The sequence below is a fragment of the Garra rufa genome, chromosome 10 (assembly GCF_049309525.1).
Source record: "Garra rufa chromosome 10, GarRuf1.0, whole genome shotgun sequence".
Classification (NCBI taxonomy): Eukaryota; Metazoa; Chordata; class Actinopteri; order Cypriniformes; family Cyprinidae; genus Garra; species Garra rufa.
Genome location: NC_133370.1, coordinates 43,973,661 through 43,995,226, shown reverse-complemented (window position 1 = coordinate 43,995,226; position 21,566 = coordinate 43,973,661). Strand labels below are relative to the sequence as shown.

Genomic DNA, 21,566 nt, shown 5'->3' with positions numbered 1-21,566 from the left:
TGCAACTATTACAGAAGGTTCAAAAGCTCACTGATGCTTTAGAAGGAAAGCCGATGCATTAAGAACCGGGGGTAAAAACTTTTGAACAAAATGAAGATGTGTACATTTTTCTTATTTGACTTAAATATCATATTATTTTCATTTAGCACTGCCCTTCAGAAGATACTTACATGTTTGCCAGAAGACAAAATAAGTAAATATTTACCCTTATCTTCTAATTCCAAAAGTTTTCACCCCCGGCTCGTAATCCATTGTTTCCATCTGAAGCATCGGTAACACATTACCCTACAATAAAAGAATCCGACACTGAATTACCTTTCAAAAGTTATTTATTTCATTATGTAAGAAAATAAGACAAAGCAACAACATCCTCTTTTTCTCCCATGGCACACAAGGTGAGATTTATGCAAGTTTGGCAACAAATGAACAAGGAAAACAGAAACTTATAAAACACATAAGCAGAACGCATCCACATTGGTCTTGGTCTTTCTTTTTTAAAAGTTACTCAAACTATATATCTTATTCTCAGAAATATCTCAACTTCAGTCAATAAAACAGTGAACGATAGCAGAAAACGATAAACGAACAAAAATGCAAGTGTCCTCTTGTGTGTGTTTTTGAATGAAGTGTGAGCACAGGCTTGATTTGCATAGCTTTAAGGAGTTCAAAACAATTTCTCTACTGTTAGCTTCTTAAACGACTAAACAAATAACTACATCTATGTGTTATGGAAGAGGGCACGACCGAATATGTAAGTCCGACACATATCGGCACCTAACTTATAGCTACTGTGTGCTGGACGACGTGCCTCGAGCCAATATCAAATGAGAACATCGTCATTCGACTCATGCATTCTCATTTTCATATTTTGGGTCTTTACGTAAAAAACTAAATCCAGAGCAAATAATGTACAAACAAGCAAAAACATTGTCTTTTTCCATACTAAAACAAATATACGTAAACCATACACAATCTATGCCATAGTTGGATGTGGAGGTATCCACCCTTATAGCTTTTATAGTGGTCTGTGTTTGGATCTCTTAAGGCTTGGAAATAGGCCTCCATGACTGTAGTGCCTGATTGCGTTGGTCAAGGGTTTCTAGCATACCTGCAAACTCTGGATAAAAGGGGGGATTTTTCTTCTAAAATGTATTGAAATTTGCAGTTGAAATCATTTAGGGAAATTCTGACCTGAATTAGACCATAACTACGTTGTTTAGGCAGAAACATCAATGGTGTACAGTAACCCTAAACTCTAAAATGACTGTAAAACACTGTTTTAAACATGTTACAGTCCAATTATTAAAGTTTTGGCAAAAATAAAATGACTAACCTCACATTACAGGCTAGTAATCACTATTAGGTCTCATATGGAGGTAAGATTTAAAAAAAGAAAAAAAAAAAAAGAAAGAAAGGTAATGAGTTTGCAGGTGCACTACCAGTCAAAAGTTTTTGACCAGTAAGATTTTTGTCTTTTAAAGAAAGGCTTACCAAGCCTGCATTTATTTAATCTAAAGTACAGCAAAAACAGTAAAATTTTTGAATATTTTTACCATTTAAAATAACCGTTTTCTATTTGAATATATTCTAAAATGTAATTTATTCCTGTGATCGAAGCTGAATTTTCAGAATCATTTTTCCAGTCTTCAGTGTCACATGATCCTTCAGAAATCATTCTAATATGCTGATTTGCTGTTTAAATGTTTTATTATTCATATTACCTAGTTATTGTATAGAAATGATAGAAATTAATTTTATTTAGCAAGGATGCTTTAAATTGATCAAAAGTGATGCCAAAGACATTTATATATAAAAAACATTATTTCAGATAAATGCTGTTCTTGTAAAAATATTCAGAGGTTTTCAACATAATAAAAGTAATAATAATAAAAAATGTTTTTTAAGCAGCAAATCGGAATATAAGAATGATTTCTGAAGGACTGAGTGACTGGAGTAATGATGCCAAAAATTCAGCTTTGAAGTCAAAGGAATAAATAACATTTTAAAATATATTTAAATAGAATACAGTTATTTTAAATAGTACAAATATTGCAACATTTTACTGTTTTCACTGTATTTTGGATCAAATAAATCTAGGCTTGGTGAGCAAAAGAGACTTCTTTAAAAAAACATAAAAAAAAAATCTTGCTGTTCAAAAACTTTTGATTGGTAGTGTATGTTCTAGGGAAAAAACACAACAGCATTAAAAAGTTGTACTGAGTAATAGTGTTACTTCAACCAAAAAAAAAAAAAAAAAAATCTGTCATTATTTATTCACACGTATGTGGTTTTAAAACTGTAGGACTTTCTTTTTTCTTTGAAACCAAAAAGAGCAAATTAGCCAAATGTTTACGCTGCTCTTTTCCATAAAATGAAAAACCACCATAAAAATAATTCATACGACTCATGCACACAATATTTCAAGTCCTGAAGCCAAAAACTCAAAACTCACAGGAAACTCTCAAAGTAACTTTCAAATCTCATGAATAGTATATTCAAGATCTTTAATTCAAGGGACTTACATTTTTGTTTCTCACACATATCAATCATGCTTCTTCAGAAGAATTCAAAATATTGCATCTCATTTCCTTTTTTGTTCTTTTTTGCAGATTTGAAGCCCTCACTCACCACTTACTCAAAGGAAAGGGGCAGCATGAACATTCCACTAAAGTTCTCCTTTTGTGTTCTACTGAAAACAGAAAGTCCTACAGGTTTGGTCAAACATGAGGGTAAGTAAACAATGACAGAAAGTTAATTTTGGTGTGAACTATCCTTTTGAATTGATCCTTTTGTGTGCGTTCAGGCATTCAAGAGATGGACTCCTCATAAACATCCGCTCATATAGCTGTAGGGTGTGATCACATGTGACCACTTGTGACAGTGAGGAAGGCAAATATTACAACAGCATGAGTAAGTGTCATTTTCTCTCTAGCTATTGTGTTGTCAGTAAGGTACGACTTGCAACAAGGACAAGGGGGCGAGTTTGGAAGGCCTAAATCAGAAAACACTGTTTATATGCCAGTTTATAATGGAACCATCCATTTGACGTTACGACAGAGCAGAGCACGAGGAAACTCACTTCACTTGTGGAAGCCATATTGCTTGTTTTGGTGTACAAATCTGATCAAGCTTCACAACATCTACAGTTTTTGAAATGCCTGCGTGAACACTCACATTTCTGTACTCGCATTAATAATACTACAGAGTACTGGGGTTGTGTACGTCAAACCATCCGACTAGGACTGATTCTAGATCAGCTCTTTTGCTCTGCTTGCACCTGATCCGTTTGGATCTCCAGCTCCACCTGCTGGCAGAGAGGTGCAGTGACTCGAGCCAGCGAGCCTTTCCCACTGCAATGGCTTCTCCTGACCCATCCTTCAGTTCAGTGAACTCTTATAAGCCCCTGAGGTCACCTAAACGCATGCGTACAAGCAGACAAATATACATACACACACGCACGCACATTTATAAGGTAAACATTTCCTTCAGAAACCCCCACACAGAGCAAAGAAGATAAGGCAGAGTGGCAGACTCAGGCTGTTTCATCCGAAAACACAGATGTCCTGTGTCCGTACCTTAAAACTATGAAATCTAAAAGCAGGAAGATACAGTGCTTGACTACGAACATCACAGACCAGTCAGAAGAACATAGGAGAGTTCTTCATCTCATTGTAACGTAAGGAAGTGAAGTTGTTGTTCTTCACCTATACAGATTTTCTTTTTTTTTCTTCTTTTTTTACCTATACGCCATATGGTAACATCTCAATATAAATAAACGCTGACTGAAATTAATTCTAGTGTTGAAATAACAGGCTAGAACAAGAACTAGTAGTGTGTGTGTGTGTGTGTGGTTTTGAGCACGATCACAAACCTTTTTGAAACAATGTACTAGAGGCAGTGAGAGCCAAAGAGTAAATCATTTAGATGCAAATAAAGTTGTTGTTTTTTTTTTAAGAGCTTGGAATATTGATGCAGCATGCACTGGAATGATTGGGCTCCCGAAAGACACATCATGAAAGATTGGACACCTATTACAGGTCTGCTGAAAACAATAATAGCAGAAATGGTGTTTTGTTATCGTAGACCTGTTGTACGCATTTGAAGATGTCTGGCGGGGCGGGGCGCTGCGTGCTGTGAGGTGTGTGTGGGAATGTAGTGGTGCTGATGGAGGTGGATGTGGTGAGAATGCTGGTGCTACTCCCTCTTGTCCGCCGCTTTGGACTGTTCTCTCTGGATCATGCAGCGGCGGACGATGCTGTCAAAGCTGCCCAGGTAGAAGAGAGCGATGGTACGGAACAGACCCATCGTCACGATCTGGACAGAGTGAGATAAGATGAACATTTTAACACACAGAAAATCACTTCATAACCCATCTATCTATGAAACTACAAATATATCTATAAATATCTATCTATCTACAGTATCTATCCATCTATACCTGTATATTCCATCTATGTACAGTCGTGGCCAAAAGTTTTGAGAATGACACAAATATTAGTTTTCACAAAGTTTGCTGCTAAACTGCTTTTAGATCTTTGTTTCAGTTGTTTCTGTGATGTACTGAAATATAATTACAAGCACTTCATACGTTTCAAAGGCTTTTATCGACAATTACATGACATTTATGCAAAGAGTCAGTATTTGCAGTGTTGGCCCTTCTTTTTCAGGACCTCTGCAATTCGACTGGGCATGCTCTCAATCAACTTCTGGGCCAAATTCTGACTGATAGCAACCCATTCTTTCATAATCACTTCTTGGAGTTTGTCAGAATTAGTGGGTTTTTGTTTGTCCACCCGCCTCTTGAGGATTGACCACAAGTTCTCAATGGGATTAAGATCTGGGGAGTTTCCAGGCCATGGACCCAAAATTTCAACGTTTTGGTCCCCGAGCCACTTAGTTATCACTTTTGCCTTATGGCACAGTGCTCCATCGTGCTGGAAAATGCATTGTTCTTCACCAAACTGTTGTTGGATTGTTGGAAGAAATTGCTGTTGGAGGGTGTTTTGGTACCATTCTTTATTCATGGCTGTGTTTTTGGGCAAAATTGTGAGTGCCTGTGAAGCCATTTTTATGCAACGCGATGATGGCTGCACGCGTTTCTTTGCAGGTCACCATGGTTAACAATGGAAGAACAATGATTTCAAGCATCACCCTCCTTTTAACATGTCAAGTCTGCCATTCAAACCCAATCAGCCTGACATAATGGTCTCCAGCCTTGTGCTCGTCAACATTCTCACCTGAGTTAACAAGACGATTACTGAAATGATCTCAGCAGGTCCTTTAATGACAGCAATGAAATGAAGTGGAAAGTTTTTTTTCGGGATTAAGTTAATTTTCATGGCAAAGAAGGACTATGCAATTCTTCTGATCACTCTTCATAACATTATTAACTATATCTGTATATTCCAACTATCTATCATCTACACCTATATATTCTATCTATCCATCTATATCTGTATATTTCACCTAACCCTGTATATTCCATCTATCATCTACACCTATATATTCTATCCACCTATCTATCTATATCTGTATATTCCAACTATCATCTATCTATACATACAGTCAAGCCCAAATTATTCATACCCCTGGCAAATTCTGACTTAAAGTTACTTTTATTCAACCAGCAAGTTATAAAAATATTCATACCCTTCTTAATAATCAATAGAAAAGTATTTATTGGCTATTACAGCAATCAAACGCTCCCTATAATTGCTGACCAGCTTTTTGCATGTCTCCACTGGTATTTTTGTCTATTCATCTTTCAGGTTGGAGGGTCTCCTTGCCATCACCCTGATCTTTAGCTCCCTCCACAGATTCTCAATTGGATTTAAGTAGGGTTGTGTACCGGTATCACCGTGGGGGTGGGGGTTTTCTCTTTTTTTCTGCTTTTAAATAGCTTATAAATGCGTGCGTATTATACTTTCACTTTTGCGGGAATTTGCAATTCGGCGTCAATTGTTTGAATGGACGACAACGAAACTACAAAAAAAAAATCACTGTAATTAAACAGAACTTTTATTAACGAAAAAAAACACAACAATGCTACAGGCTGAAAAAACTGTGGAAGTTGGAACCAAACAAATAACAACCATAGAACGTTTATTACGTAGCCTATGTTAGAATGTTTTTAAAACGAACAAGAAAATAAAACAGTAAGATAAATAAATAAATTGCACAATGTTTAAATAAGATTAAACGAATGAACAAGAAACAAATATAAAAGAAAAACTTTCAAAATGACATTAGGCTACAAAAATGACAAGTCAGCAGTCGGGGCGCGCTTGAAGGTTCGTGTATAAATTAGTTGTGTTTCCTCCAGATGCTGCCACCTTTGTCAGGCAAAGTTTGCAGATTGCCTCATTAACGTTTTCAGGTTCCCTTTTTGCATTTGGTTTGAACCCAAAATATTGCCAAACAGGCGCTTTTGCATTGCGTTTTGACACTAATTCGTCCGCCATTCTCTTTCTGTAAATTCGACTCCTCTCGTTCTCCTCACATGATAAATGAAATATGACGCATTGTAGCTATGTTCAGTTTTTAATTATAGTGCATGCTCTCATCTTAAGTAAATTATTTAGAATTATATTTTCCATTTAATTCAAATAAATATTTAATAAAAAAAAACGAATACTTAAAAAAAAAAAAAAAAATGTGGGGACGGTGCCACGGTGGAAAAGTGATGTCACCGGTGTTGCGTCTTAAAACCGGTAACACCATCAACATCGTATATCGTGGCAAGCCTAGATTTAAGTCACGACTGTTGTTGTCGTGCTGAAATGTCCACTGGTGCCCCAGGCCAAGTTTGTCTGCAGACTGCCTGATGTTGTTGTTGAGAATTTTGATGTATTGCTCCTGTTTCATGATGCTGTTTACTGTGATTAGGTTCCCTGGTCCAAAACCCAAAACATTAGGTTCCCACCACCATGTTTGACAGTGGGGATGGTGTTCTTAGGGTTGAAGGCTTCTCCTTTTTTACGCCAAATGAAGGCTACATCACTTTTGGCTTCCAACCACATCCTCTGAGATTTTTCACAGTGCGGAACGTCTTGTATTTTTTAATAATACTTTGCACTGTAGCCACTGGAACTTCTAAACATTAAGATATGGTCTTATAGCTCTTTCCTGACTTGTAAGTAGCCACAATGCACAGCTGCAGGTCCTCAGTGAGCTCCTTTGTCTTAGCCATGACTGTCCACAAACCAACAGCAGAGAGCTTCTGTTTTTCACCTGTTGAGTTGATTAAAACAGCTGTTCCCAATGAATCACGGTAATTAGGATGCTTTAGAACAGCTTGGACTATTTTGAATGGTATAGAACTTATTAGGATTTTCCCATAGACTGTGACAGTTTGCAAAGGGTATGAATAATTTTGGACATGCCACTTTTTGTTCAAATGTAAATAAAAGCAGATAAATATTTTTTTCCACAATGATGCCAACTGTACATCGTCTTATTATCTTTTGGGAGAAGCCTGTGTCATTTCCGGTCAACGTAAAACTTGCTGGTTGAATAAAAGTAACTTTAAGTCAGAATTTGCCAGGAGTATGAATAATTTCGGGCTTGACTGTATATTCCATCCATCTATCCATCTGCACCTATATATTCCATCTATCAGTCTACACCTGTATATTCTATCCATCTATCCATCCATCCATCTATATCTGTATATTTCAATTATCTTTCATTTATCTACATCTATATTCTATCCATCTACACCTGTATATTTTATCTATCGATCTTTTCTAATCACCTACTCACTTCCACTAGCTTTCTATCTTTCTACCTACCTATCCATCAATCCATCCATCTATACATCCATCCAACCCACCAATCTATCCATCTATCTCGGCTATTTTTAAAAAATATATTTTGTTCATTACTTATTAGAACTGATTACACAGAATCCAGACTGTGGGTAGTTGCCATGACATCGAACAGCTGGACTGATTTAGAAGCTACATAATTTTGTCAACAAGACAAGGAATAGGAATAGAAGTAATAAAAGCTTTAACACTGTGACTTTCTTCAAATATTTGTGGGGAAAATATGCTGAACATCACAGAATGGATTTAAAAATGATACTATACTGTTACTGGCAGGTAAAGCATAATCATGTAACAATGTTGAGTTTTGTAGATATCAGCGCACACAGATTCCTTCTCCACATGCTGATGGCATCTGATTCTGTTTTTGTTTAAAATCTGCTGTGACTACATCTTCTATTCATCAAAGGAATTCATAAAAAAGAAGCAAAAAAAAAGCCATCTGGCTGATCTTACAGGTTTATTCCTCAGATTTTAGAGAGTTTTGAGTCAGGGAAGAGCTGGGCAAAAGTCAAAAGGCTCATTAAAATCTTCAAAGGGAATATCTAAGACCGTGAGTGACTCAAATAGCCCTACGAAAGCTGAATGCAAACATGATGTTACTAAGATACAAAGGCCAAGCAGGATGATGAAAGGCACATGATGCAGAAATAATTACACAGAAAGGGAGGAGTCATCCATTTCCATCTCCTAAGGTATTGTCAGTGTTTTAAATATGATGACACTGTTGCACTAGATTCAGACTTTTCGTGTATTGTGATAATGGGCTATACCTGCTGCAGCCCCTCAGTGATGGAGGTAACAGGCGACATCCCACAGGTCAGCGCTGACAGCATGTAGCCATCGGGTCCAAATGAGCTGGTGAAATTTCCCTGCTGTGAGTGAACAGAAACAAGATATTTGAGATAACAATAGCTCTTACAGTATTACATTATATGAAATTATACATATGAAATAGTTTGACTTAATTTCAAACCCTGAATTTAAAAAAAATCAAATATGGTGTTAAGTCAGTTATTTCTATCTTTTGCTGTAGTGTGCCAGTAGGAAATATCAATTCACATTTCCAAACATTCATTTTGCCATTATTTGTAATAATCCAGTGAGATTTTTGTTTGCACAAGGAGTCTGACAACAGCCTGTGCTCCACACAGAGATCTGATCTCATCATCATCCAGTACAGAAACAGAACAAACTGAGACAGACTAAATCCAGAAAAACTGTGGCAACATCTCCAAGATGTTTTAAGAGACCTTCCTGCAAAGCTATAGAACTGTTAAAGGTCTAAGGCACTTAAATTAACTTCTATTACAGAAGTCATATGATGTTGCTAAAAAAAAGCATTATTTTGTGTATTTGTTGTAATGCAATGTGTTAATGCAGTTTGAGGTTCAAAAACATTATTTTCGCTCCTCTCTGTCCGTCCTTTCTGAAACGCTTCGATTTTTACAAAGCTCATCGTTGATGGAAACCGAGGTGTTCTCTGATTGGCCAGCTATACAGTGCATTACGATTGGCCAGATACCTCAAGTGTGTGACGGAAATGTTACACCCCTTACCATGTTGTGCTGCCGTTTCTCGGGGCGACGAGACAGAAACAATAAATCCCTATTATAAACGAGGCATTTGTTGCATCCAGTGGGGACATAACTGCTGATTGTAATAACTCATACTGTCTTTTCACGTGTTTACTGAATTCTTTAAATATGAAAACGTACTTACAGGGCATCAGTCAGAAGCGTAGACTGTCCTTGCAACACTGGAATTGCCCCACTTTATAGCCTTAACTCTGTGTGTATAGCTGGCATTGTAAGCTGCTCTCCCAGGTTCAGGAAACAGTCCTCCATGAAATGCGCAGCATACACTTGAATATTTGTGTTGTACTGTTCCAGAACAGTATTGTAACTTAACCACTGATTTCTATTTGTGTCCTCATTTGGAAGGCTAAACGAAAGGCGCAATGAAACACACTGCATCTCCACAACATGGCGGCTAAACACTACTCCAGCCGGTAAAAGTTAGGCCTTCTTTCTTTCCATATACATATGGGCAGTCTTATGCAAATCTACCCACGCCTTGACGTGAACAAGTGGGGCGTGTTTAAACGAGTTGTTTTAGGGAGGTGTGGCTAAATCTTAACTTTTATAATAAATATCTCTTTGGTTTTGAGACTTTATGCTTTGGAACTTTACAGATCTTATCTATGCACAAACAGCTTGCAATACTCCAAAGACAAAGGAAAACAAGAAACCACATCATATGACTCCTTTAACTAAATTAAATCAACATTTGGTGTAACCATCCTTTGCGTTTAAAGCAGATTTTGCCCTAGGTACACAACTGCATAGCTTTTCAGGTAGCTTTGCAGGTAGGTCTATTCAAACATCTTGGAAACATTGCCACAGTTCTTCTGGATTTAGTCTGCCTCAGTTTGTTCTGTTTCTTCATGTCATTCTAGACAGACTGGATGATGATGAGATCATATCTCTGTATGGAGCACTGGCTGTTTTCAGACTCCTTGTGCAAACAAAAACCTCACTGGATTATTACAAATAATGGCAATGTTTGGAAATGTAAACTGATACTTCCTACTGACCCACTACAGCCAAAGTTAGAAATAACTGACTTAAAGCCATTTTTTTTTTTAGATGAAAATACTAATAATGTGTTCTAATAATTTTGGCCACCACTGTAGACATTTTTAAAACTGTTTAAGTATAGTTTACCCAAAAATAAGGTATTTTGAAGACTATTGATAAGAAACTCAAATATTTCTCAGAATATCTTCTTTTGTGTTCCACATGCAGAAGAGTCTGGACCGACATGGGGGTAAGGAAATGATCAGAATTTATATTCTGGCTGAACTATCCATTTAAATGACATTCTTATGGTTAAAAAAAAGCTAGACAGGGGTCTCAAGGCACGTTCTCTACTTACCACAGCATCCTTCACCACAACTTTTGCTACCTGCTCAGGCTGACAGACTCCAGACGTTTCTGAAATTAACTTAGTCTCCAGAGGCTGCCAAAAAGAAAGTCAAAATCAGAAGAATAAAACGCACAGACAGGACAAAAAAAAAATGTTGGTTACACTTTAGTTTAGGGACCAATTGTCATTATTCACTATTAACTATGACTTTTGCCTCAATAAACTCCTAATTATCTGCTTATTAAGTTAAGTTTAGGTGTGTGCAGAATAAGGCATTAATATGTGCTTTGTAAGTACTAATAAACAGCCAATATGCTAGTAATATCTTATTTAATAACCAAATAGTTAATAGTGAGATTTGGTCCTTAAAATAAAGTGTTACCAAAATGTTTTACCTAGTATTGCTTTTTGCAGGGACAAAAAACCACCTAATATTAGCACTTCACAGAGCACGGCCTGCATTATTAGAAATCCCTCACTTTTAAATATTCTATTAATATTAATGTTCTATTCTAATATTTCAGGTATTTAATATTCAGAGACTAATTCTATTAAGGGAAAAGGCATCTATTATCTCACCTTAGTCTTATTCTCTTCTGCAAAACCTGGAGTGTCAGTGTCCGGAGGATACGCCACAGTTACATAGATATTATAGGGCTTCATCTAAGAAAGATCAGAGACTAAATTAAAATCAGTGTTTCAACAAACTGCCATGTGGCAGATACTGAGCAAGCATCATGAGTGTACACACCTCCATCTGCAAGGCCTCAGCCAGACCACGCAGAGCAAATTTGGACGGTGAGTAGGCCGTGTAGCCAAAGAGGCCGATCTGCCCCGCCTGTGACGACACAAACATGATGCGGCCCATACGCCTTTCCTTCATAGTGGTGATCACTGCCCGGGTGGGGTAAACGCTGCCCAGATAGTTCACCTCCATCATTTTCTGTCAAAAGAGAGAACACACTTCACTTCAGGAACAGATGTCTTGCCATCGTAGTGCTAGAGGATTGAAGGAGATATTTTGAGTGGGTTTATTTAAATTATTCGGCCGAAAATAGCAAAAAAAAAAAAAAAAAAAAAAAAACTCTTTTGTTGTTAAAAGCGGAAAGGCAGAATAAATTATACCGAACAATGACGTGATGCAATCAAATAGAGGCGTGCACTAATGCAGCAAACATGTCGGCAGTGTGGAATCATTTAAAACTAAAATAAAAAAAAAAGACAGCACAAGACTGTTTAGTATCACATCGCATGTGTTCCATGAGAAGAGAAAGGGGTGGTTGTAGTGTTGCTTTCGTCAACGAAAATTATGACTAAATATCGTCGTCAACGAACCTTTATCGAGTGACGAAAACGAGACGAAACTTTAAGGTTGTATCAGCGATTTCTAGCCTGAAACATAAAGTGTCAAATTCAGCTGACCTTTCATCACGATCCGCTCGCTGCCTGCCCCATAAATTGTCTGTGAAAAAAACACGTCTCTCTGGTCAGCCTAGGGTCCGAGATATGCCAAAAAAAACAATCGACGCTGTTAACTATTCCACAGATAAACAAACAGTGTTCCAACCAATCAGCGTCAGGGGTTTGGTGTTGTGGACTTTCGCTCCGCTGATGAAAGGTGAGCTGAAATTGACACTTTATGTTTTAGGCTAGAAATCGCTGATACAACCTTTAAATGCTGGTCATGTGACGATGACTATAATTAAATGTAAAATGCAATATCGTTGCCGAATAAAAACGAGGCTAAATGTGGTTTGCAAAATAAAATCTATGCTAAAATGTCTCTTTATTTTCGCTGACGAAAAAGAGACGAAACAAAATTTTATAACGTTAGATTGATGTGCGCATGCCCAGTAGCCACAGCTGTATCGCTTCTAGCCTAAACCGTGCAGACGCAGGCGACGTCACTTCCTCAAGCCCCACTCGCGGCATTACAAACAAAGTTAAGTCTGACACAGATGAAGGGACCGATGTCCAGCCAGCTGGGTTTCATCTTTGGGAGAAAGAGAGGAAACGACACACATTTTATTTTTTTGTAGTGATGGGAAAATGAAGCTTTTCGAAGCACCGAGGCTTTCCCCTCAACTGTATCGTAAAAAGGTACATTACTCAAAGCTTTTCAACACGTTGCACACTAATGACATCTTGTGGTCAAAGGTGGAAAAAGTTGCTTTTGCATCTTAGATGTCCAAGTGATTTTTGGACAGTTTCATAAAATAAATCACCTTGTACTACGAAAACCATAAAAAATAAAAATAAAAATAAAAAGTTTTTTTACTTATGCAAGGTATAAATGAATTAATCTGTAAGTAAACTTATATAAAAAAGAAAAAAAAGAGACTAAAATACAATTTTTATTTACTAAAACTAGACAAAATGTCATCAGTTTTCGTCGACTAAAACTAGAAGAAAATAGTCATGGATAATTCTGACTAAAATAAGACCAAAATGCCCAGACTTTTAGTTGACTAAAACTTGACTAGACTAAAAATGTAGTATGAACGTGACTAAAACTAATAAAAATTAAAACGACAGTTTCACACAAAGACTAGACTAAAACTAAAATTAAAACCGGCCACCAAAAACAACACTAGGTGGTTGTTGCTGGTTACTGTGATGACTGAAATCGAAATGGCCTTAAACCATTAGTACATAAACTACAGAACGTTATGTTGTCTAATACACGCAAAAATTGTATTTATTCTAGGGGTTCACAGTCTAAAGCGCAAGGAAAATCTGCATGATGAGAATTATTCATAAATCTGCTGCTGTCAGCAAAAAGTAGTACTGAGGTCTTCTTGTGGGTTTCCGCCAAAATAAAAGTCAATGTTTCATTCTATTCTATACTACTAATAGAATGGACAGTTAACGCAGTCACAGCTGCATGAATTACTTTTATTGAACACATTAAATCCGGTTTGCACTATCCAGCTTGAACTACAGTAAACAACTCGTGTCACCTACAATTCAGTTCGTGCTGCAACAATAACCATCCCAACAGTCAACATTCATAAATTTTATTGTAGTTTTACTGTTGTTCTGTAAAATAAAATAAAAAAAGTAACAAATAATGATAACAATCATTACAACAGCTCTATTAATACATGTATTATAACATTCTCCTTTGCTCAGCAAGGCTGCATTTATTTGTACATTAAAAACACATGCCTGATTTAAGGTAGTCTTTAAAAAAGGCCAAAGAATATTATTTTACTAACTTATTAATTTTAAGTTAAATTGTGCTTTGTTGGTAGGCTATGATGTCTACTAGAATGCTAAAAATGTTCAGTGTTAAATATTTTTAAATTGTTGTTTTGTAATTGATTTTTTCATTGAAAAGCAAGACAAAACTGTAAAAAGCAAATATTGGCTATTTAATTCATGCAATGGTGAAAAAACTGGCAAAATACATGGGGGAAAACATGAAAAATCATGTTAGGTAATCGTCCTTCTGCCCAGTGTGTAATTTTGTTAGGCTTCGTCCAAGAATTTTCATTTCAGTGCATCCCTACTTTGGATATTAGACAACTTCACTGACTAGTTGTTCTTTTACCATAAAAAAAAATTTATATTTTCTAACAGGATCTGCCATCCGGGACTGGATCTGATATTTCTGGCGTGGAGGCATGATCTAACAATGATGAAATAAATGTTAAAAATAAAAAGAGCACTGCAATCTGAATCTTTCATTCAAACTCAATCGTTTCCAATCTCTAGAGAACTCCCTTCCAGCTTGTCAGGATTTTAGGAAATAGTGCTTCAGCACTGTGCATGGGATGTGCACTCAAAATCAGACTGCATTGTGGGTATAAACAAGTGAACGAATGTAGGGAATTAAGTTACTCACTCAGATTTGGCCGACACCTGATATTGTGCACCATATAGGGAAAAATGGAGCCGTTTCGGACACTTAAAGGAATAATTAGCTTGTTCTGGGGTGTTCTGTTTGATTAGGGTTGGAGCAAAACTGACAGTTGAGAACCTTCATTCTAGGATGTTGCAAGGTCCAGTCCAAAAGTATCCAACCAATTGTCGATAATATGCTTTAATTCTTACCTTGAATCGGTCCACTTCGACTTCATCAAACTTCCCAGATATAGCTGTCCCGGCACAATTCACCAGCATGTCCACAGGACCCAGCTTCTCTTGAGCCTGTATAGCAAACACAAGCACACAACACTCAGGAACCGCATCACAAACCATCTGAAGAAATCTTTAATAACAGTTAACGTTTCAAAACAATGACCAGAACAAATGCTGACATACGATTCAGAATAAACATACTTGTTTTATGACACTTTCCACCTGGTTGTAGTCTTTCGACACATCAACAGAAATGCAAAGCACCACCTAGAGGTGATAATAATAATCATCAGAAACAGCATGGGCATGAGTTGATTTCAGTGCAATGACCAAAAAAAAAAAAAAAAGATTTACAAACATACAGCTGCACTCGAAATTATTCAACTCTCCCCCCAGAGACTGCAGTACCTTACAAATACAAGCTTTTTTTTTTTAATCAAAAATTGCATCTATAACAGATTACTGGCATATTAAAAGTGATAATCAATATATAATGTAATATTTTTGAGCTCTACACAGCTGTGTCATAATTATTCAACCCCTATTCAATACTGCTGATTTTAGTCACTTATTTGTATGGTGGGGAACAAAATTGTCTTAAAACACAATTAAATCTTTAGAAACTCTATTAGAAAACAGAATTTGGTTGAGCTGTTACATATACATACAGTTAGCCCATGCATGTGCTGAAGTTTGAGTAGCTAATATGACAAGAGCTCTCACAAAATCTACAGAGAAGAAATAATTGTATTACTTTAAAAAGTCTAAGACTATATGAAGGTTTTTTTTTTAAAACAATTAAAGTTCCTAGAGACACAGCTGGCAGCTTTATTACTTAAAACTATATTTTTTAAATATAGTAAAACTATGTTTTACTATATATATAGTATATAGTAAAACTATGTTTTCTGGTACTTTATTACTTCTGTTGTACCAGAAAACCTTTGAGGGCATTGAAGAAAAAGCACAATATCATTTAATATTTGATTCAAACAGCTGAGGAAAAACCTGCAATGTACAGCCAAAGACTTTCAAGATGACCCAATGAAAGAAGGAAAAACATTTCAATGCAGAGTAGAAGATGAACACTAGACAAGCATGGCTTTAATGCTGGGACATCTTGGCGAATACCACTCTTGACCATGAAAAACAGATTTGAACATGCTAAAATTAATTTGGATAGACCTGTGAAGTTCTGGAAAAATGTTTTATGGAGTGATGTGACCAAACTGGAACTTTTTGGACCTATGGATCAGCGGTATGTCTGGTGCAAAAAAAGCTTATTAGCAGAAGAACACCATCTCCACAGTCAAACATTGAGGTGGATCAGTCCTGTTAGGGGGTGTTTTACTGTTGCATGACTGTATGAAGGACATCATGGATTCTTTGAAGTATCTTTGATTCGTTAAAGGCCATGTTGACAAGAATTGTCATGCCTTTGGTGCAAAGACAGAGGCTGATGATCAACTGACTTTCCTGCAGGACAATCATCCCAAAGTATACATCCAAATCTACTTAAGCTTGGTTCAGGGATCAGTCATAGAATGCTCGAGTGGCCTGTTCAGTCTCCAGATTTAATTCTCATTGAAAATATTTGGTTGAATTTGAAGAAAGCAGTGGCAAAGTGAAAACCAAAGATTATCAGTGATCTGAATGCTTTTCAGGCGAGGAATGGACCAAGACTAGTAGAGAGCTGACAAGACGCCTGTAAGCACTTTCAAGCAGCATTTATTGGTGGTTTTACAGAATAAAATATTCTGCACCAAATTTTGACTTTTGGGGGTTGAATAATTGTGTCAATTTGATTTTTTTTTTCATTATTCATCAACTTACATTCTCAGAATTGCATTGTATTAATAAACTCTCTCTAATAGTGTACTGACGCCTTTGTTGAATTTTTTCACAAAATTTTGTGAAATGTCTTGCAGATCAAGGGGGTTAAATAATTTTGATTGCAAATGTAGATTTAAAAAAAAACATAAATGCATACATACACACAAAAGTAATACATACTTGCTTATCATTTATGGCACATTTCTCCACTTCTTTCTTGGCTTGAACCAGCTTGTGCTATAGAGAAATATGCACACCAACAAATATTTAACAACATTCATTGACAGCAATAACTGTCAAAATTCACTATCGATCAAAAGTTTGAAGTCACTATGTTTTTTTTTTCTAAAAGAAATTAATACTTTTATTTACTTTTATTAAGTATGCATTAAATTAAAAAAAGTGACATTTATAATGTTACAAAAGGTTTTTATTTCTAATAAATTGTTATTTTACTTTCTTTTTGTCCGAAAATCCTGAAACAATTATCACAGTTTCCACAAAAATATTAAGCAGCACAACTGTTTTCAACACTTTTAATAATAATAATAATAAATATAGCTGCAAGCAGCAATTACGGGGCCAAGCATTCAAAGGGCAAAATGAGGAGCTAAGGATGGCAGGAACAGCAAACCAACTGCAACAATATGTAAAAGGAAGCAATTTTAAGATGATTTTAGTCAAAATTACATAAAAATGATGTAGAACGCCTACTGATGTGACTTAATGGCTTAAAACGTTTGACCAAGAGGTGGCGCTGTTATCAGATCGATGTGGTGTGTTTAGTGTGAGGTGACAAACGTTTTCCAAAGATAAAGCCTCAGAGTCATTTTCACATCAAGCCTAAAATTTATAGAGGCGCTGTACGAAAACGGTTTCATCTATCAACATGAAATCCATAACTTTTTGTCAGCGCAGTCTGAAGATGATCTGACTCGATTTTGGTGAAAATCGGACAAACGGTCTAGGACTAGTTCGAAAAAGTAGGTTTTCAACATAAATCAAAATGGCGGACAGGGAGTTTGGCCAACTGTGGCCTAATTGGTATCTATGTTGTCGGCATGACCCAAGGAATATTTTGAGACCAGTTTCATTACAATAGGCTAATGCTATCTACAGTTATTAGCATTTTTGATCATTTTAAAACTAATGGTTAATGAATGGTTCATTACTCTTGACCAATAGGTGGCGCTGTTACCAAATTGATGTGGTGTGATCAGTGTGAGGTGCTAATGCCTCATACCAAATTTGTTGCAAATATCTCAAAGCTTTGCAGAGATACAGCTCCCGATGCGCTTTGGCATCTTTCCAGCAAATTCGTTGATGCGTTAAATGAAAACGGTTTCGAATATCGACACAAAATCCATAACTTTTTGTCAGCATGGTCTGAAGATGATCCGAGTCAAATTTGGTGAAAATCCGACTAACGGTCTAGGAGGAGTTCGAAAAAGTAGGTTTTCTACATTAATCAAAATGGCGAACAGGAAGTTAGGCCAATTTTGGCATAATTGGTATCAATGTTCTCGGCCCGACTCAAGGAATATTTTGAGATCACTTTTATTACAATGAGCCATTTTTTACAGAAGTTATTAGCATTTTTCGAAATTTCGTTATAACTTTTGACCACAAGGTGGCGCTGGCCCCAAAATTTGTATGTACATTCAGGGCATGGTGCCGAACATTTTTGTAATTATTGTCGAAACGATACGGTAATCCATTCTCAAGATACAGCATTTTAAAACTAAATTCAAAATGGCCGACACCCAAAATGGCTGACATGGGAAAATTGGATATGGTTCGACTCGGTATGCTCCTCCAAATCTAACGGGATGAGTTTCAGATTTTTGGCCAAAGCACTAAGAAGTTATGAGCAAAAATAGCCAATTTTCATATCTCCTGACCACTAGGTGGCACTGTGATGAACCACTGCAGGCAGACTCAGGTCATGCTTGTTATAACACACACCAAGTTTGGTCTCAATACGACAAACCGTTGCGGAGATATGGCCTCACTTCCATTTTTGCACGCTTTTTGTAGAATTAATTAGCGTGTTATTCGAGAACGGTTTGTCCAATCAACTTGAATTCCATAACTTTTTGCCTGCATGGTCTGAAGATGATCTGAGCCAATTTTGGTAAAAATCAAACAAACCGTCTAGGACGAGTTCGAAAAAGTAGGTTTTACAAACAATTAATTATAGAAAAAAAACTAAACCTTACGATTTTTGAAATTTGGTGTTCATTCGACTCGGCATGACCCAAGGATTCAGAGAAAATTGGAATTTTGACTTTATGGCTAACGGTTCAAAAGTAATTAGCAAAAAGAAAGTGAAACTTTGGACAAGTGGTGGCGCTAGAGAGTTTGAGTTAGAGACTCCAAACTTGCTATTGTTAAAGTTGAGATTGTCCTCTATCAGTGTGCCAAATTATACAACTTTCCCGCAAGCGGTTCTATGGGCTGCCATAGACTTCAAGAGCGGAAGAATAATAATAAGAAACAGAACGGATACACCTTCGGTGCTTGGCCCCTAATAAGTATTTCTTAAGCACCAACTCATAGTAGAATGATTTCATAAGTATAATGTGACACTGAAGACTTGGGAAATTTTGCTAAAAAAAATTCAGCTTTGCATCACAGGAATAACTGACATTAGCAAAATATACAGTTGAATCAAAAGTTTACATACACCTTGCAGAATCTGCAAAATGTTAATTATTTTAGCAAAATAAGATGGATCGTACAAAATGCATGAATGATTCACAGCTGTTTTTTAATTAAGATTCTGCAAAGTGTACGTAAAATTTTGACTTTAACTGTATTACAGCAGAAAATATTCATTTTAAAGAGATTCTTGATCTCAAACTTTTAAACACTAGTGTATGATATCCAGTGACATGCATATGACAAACCTCATCTCGTGCCACCAGAGTGATGAAGGCACCATGTTTGTAGCATTCCATTGCAATACACTTCCCGATCCCACTGCTGCCTCCAGTCACCTGACGATGGACACGGCATTCAGAACACATTTATTACAAACCAATCAAGTCATGGTGCATATCTTTTATTAAAATATGCAAATGAAATTGAGAGAGAGCGCCAACAAATTCACCAGGTGGAAGCACCAGACAAGCCAACAAATGAAAATAAGCAATTATCTACACTGCATGTGCCACTGAAAGTGCATCTGTTTGCACGTAAATGTTACAAGGTACAACAGTCAGGTCGCAGATATAAAAATTCTGTTTATATTTCCAACAGAGAAATAGATTTTTGTAAAATATCCTATGAAAACACTGCCTATTTGTAGATAGTTCAACATGTTGTTCATTTACAACTAGATAAGTCTTGATAAACTATGAACCCTAGCAAATGCAAAAGCATGCACTGCCCGCTTGAAATGGTCCACTGTCCTGGAACAGATAGTTGCATAACTAGTACAATTACACTTATTTGGCCTCCAGTAAAATATGACCTTTAACATAAATTGGATGTGCATTTACAATCTAAAATAATAACAAATCGTTTCAGCAGCTGATCAAGTCAAATGCACATCTGCATTGGAGCATAATGACTGACATGTGACATTCATTAGGTTTAAGATTCTCTAATAACAGTAATAAGCAGCAACAATGACAGTTCAATGCTATTTTCGATAGATGCACAACATGACCTACTGACAACCACCTGATAACATTCGTTTATTAGCTTAGTTGTTTCTGATGATAAAACAGATTTAAATGACAGTCACACGAACTTACCACCACATGGGCCCCGTTCAGTTTGAGAGGTTTGGGGCTTATTAACGGGGATATCATGTACAGCAGCAGCACGAAAGCCACGATGAAAGCAGCCACTACCAGGAGCATAATGAAAGGCAGAAGCAGCCACCAGGAGTTAAAAGAGAGCCAGTGTGAGAGCGCGGAGCCGAGAGCCTCCACAGAGGACATGGGTCAACCTGATGCTGCTGACGTTAGCTTACAAGCTAAATGTCCAATTCCAGGCACACCCCCGTCTCACGGACAGAAGATAACAGGCCTTCGGGCGAGCCGTTTATGCTCTTTTATTATCTAGGGATGTGTTAGAGGCTGGTGCGGTAGTTTAAATACTAAATTCAAGTCGTGAGACTGCAAAAGCTAACTCTTTCCGTTCACTACATGAACCAAAACACAGATTCGAAGCACTTTGAACGGGATGCTGGCTGCGTTTGAGCGGTGGATTTATGGGAGTTGTAGTTTTTTAAACCTTGTTAGAATGCGATTGGGGCGGGAAATGAACTACAAGTTCCAAAGTTCAACATTCTCTCCAGAGCAGGAAGACTGTCAATAACTGTCACTTTGTTAATTGATGTTAAAGAGCATTGAAATGGTGCTTTTAGACGTGCTGTAAACGTTTTAAACTGTTTTGCCATCTTAGCCACTGATTTTGATTCAAACATAAACCCTTTATCCAAAACCCCGCCCACAATGGCATGTCAGTCAACCCGCTATGAAATAATATATATTCAAAACATAAATATGTGACCCTGGACCACAAAATGGTCATAAGGGTACTTTTTCTTTTTATTGAGATGTGTACATCATCTATAAGCAGAATAAACAAGCTTTCCATTGAAGTATGGCTTGTTAAGATAGAACAATATTTGGTTGTCAAAATTTGGATACAACTATTTGAAAGTCTGGAATCTGAGGAGTGCAAAAAAATGTAAATATTGTGAAAATCGTCTTTAAAGTTGTGCAAATGAAGTTCTTAGCAATGCACGTTACTAACCAAAAATTAAATTTTGATATATTTATAGTGGGAAATTTACAAAATATCTTAATGGCACACGATCTTACCTAATGATTTTCGGCTAAAAGAAAAATCGATAAATTTTGCCCATACAATGTGTTGTTG

The 21,566-nt window shown here is 36.7% G+C and overlaps 1 protein-coding gene across 1 annotated transcript; it reads right to left on the bottom strand.

Annotated features, from left to right (window-relative positions):
* Nucleotides 1-311: 311 nt before the first annotated feature.
* Nucleotides 312-20,860, bottom strand: kdsr (3-ketodihydrosphingosine reductase). The gene is made up of 10 exons (XM_073849587.1): nucleotides 20,432-20,860; nucleotides 19,580-19,669; nucleotides 16,851-16,907; nucleotides 15,039-15,104; nucleotides 14,811-14,906; nucleotides 11,506-11,697; nucleotides 11,334-11,417; nucleotides 10,764-10,847; nucleotides 8,600-8,701; nucleotides 312-4,314 (listed from the first exon to the last, which is right to left on the bottom strand). Exons 1-10 carry the CDS (start codon nucleotides 20,618-20,620, stop codon nucleotides 4,195-4,197), a joined length of 1,080 nt encoding a protein of 359 aa, XP_073705688.1. The 5' UTR covers nucleotides 20,621-20,860; the 3' UTR covers nucleotides 312-4,194.
* Between the last annotated feature and the right edge of the window lie 706 nt (nucleotides 20,861-21,566).

Coding starts and splice junctions, on each gene's coding strand:
- kdsr (XM_073849587.1), bottom strand. CDS start 20,620: ATGTCCTCTGTGGAGGCTCTCGGCTCCGCGCTCTCACACTGGCTCTCT. Junction 14,907..15,038: donor TGGAAAGTGTCATAAAACAA/GTATGTTTATTC, acceptor TTTGCTATACAG/GCTCAAGAGAAGCTGGGTCC. Junction 10,848..11,333: donor CAGAAGAGAATAAGACTAAG/GTGAGATAATAG, acceptor TCTTTTTGGCAG/CCTCTGGAGACTAAGTTAAT.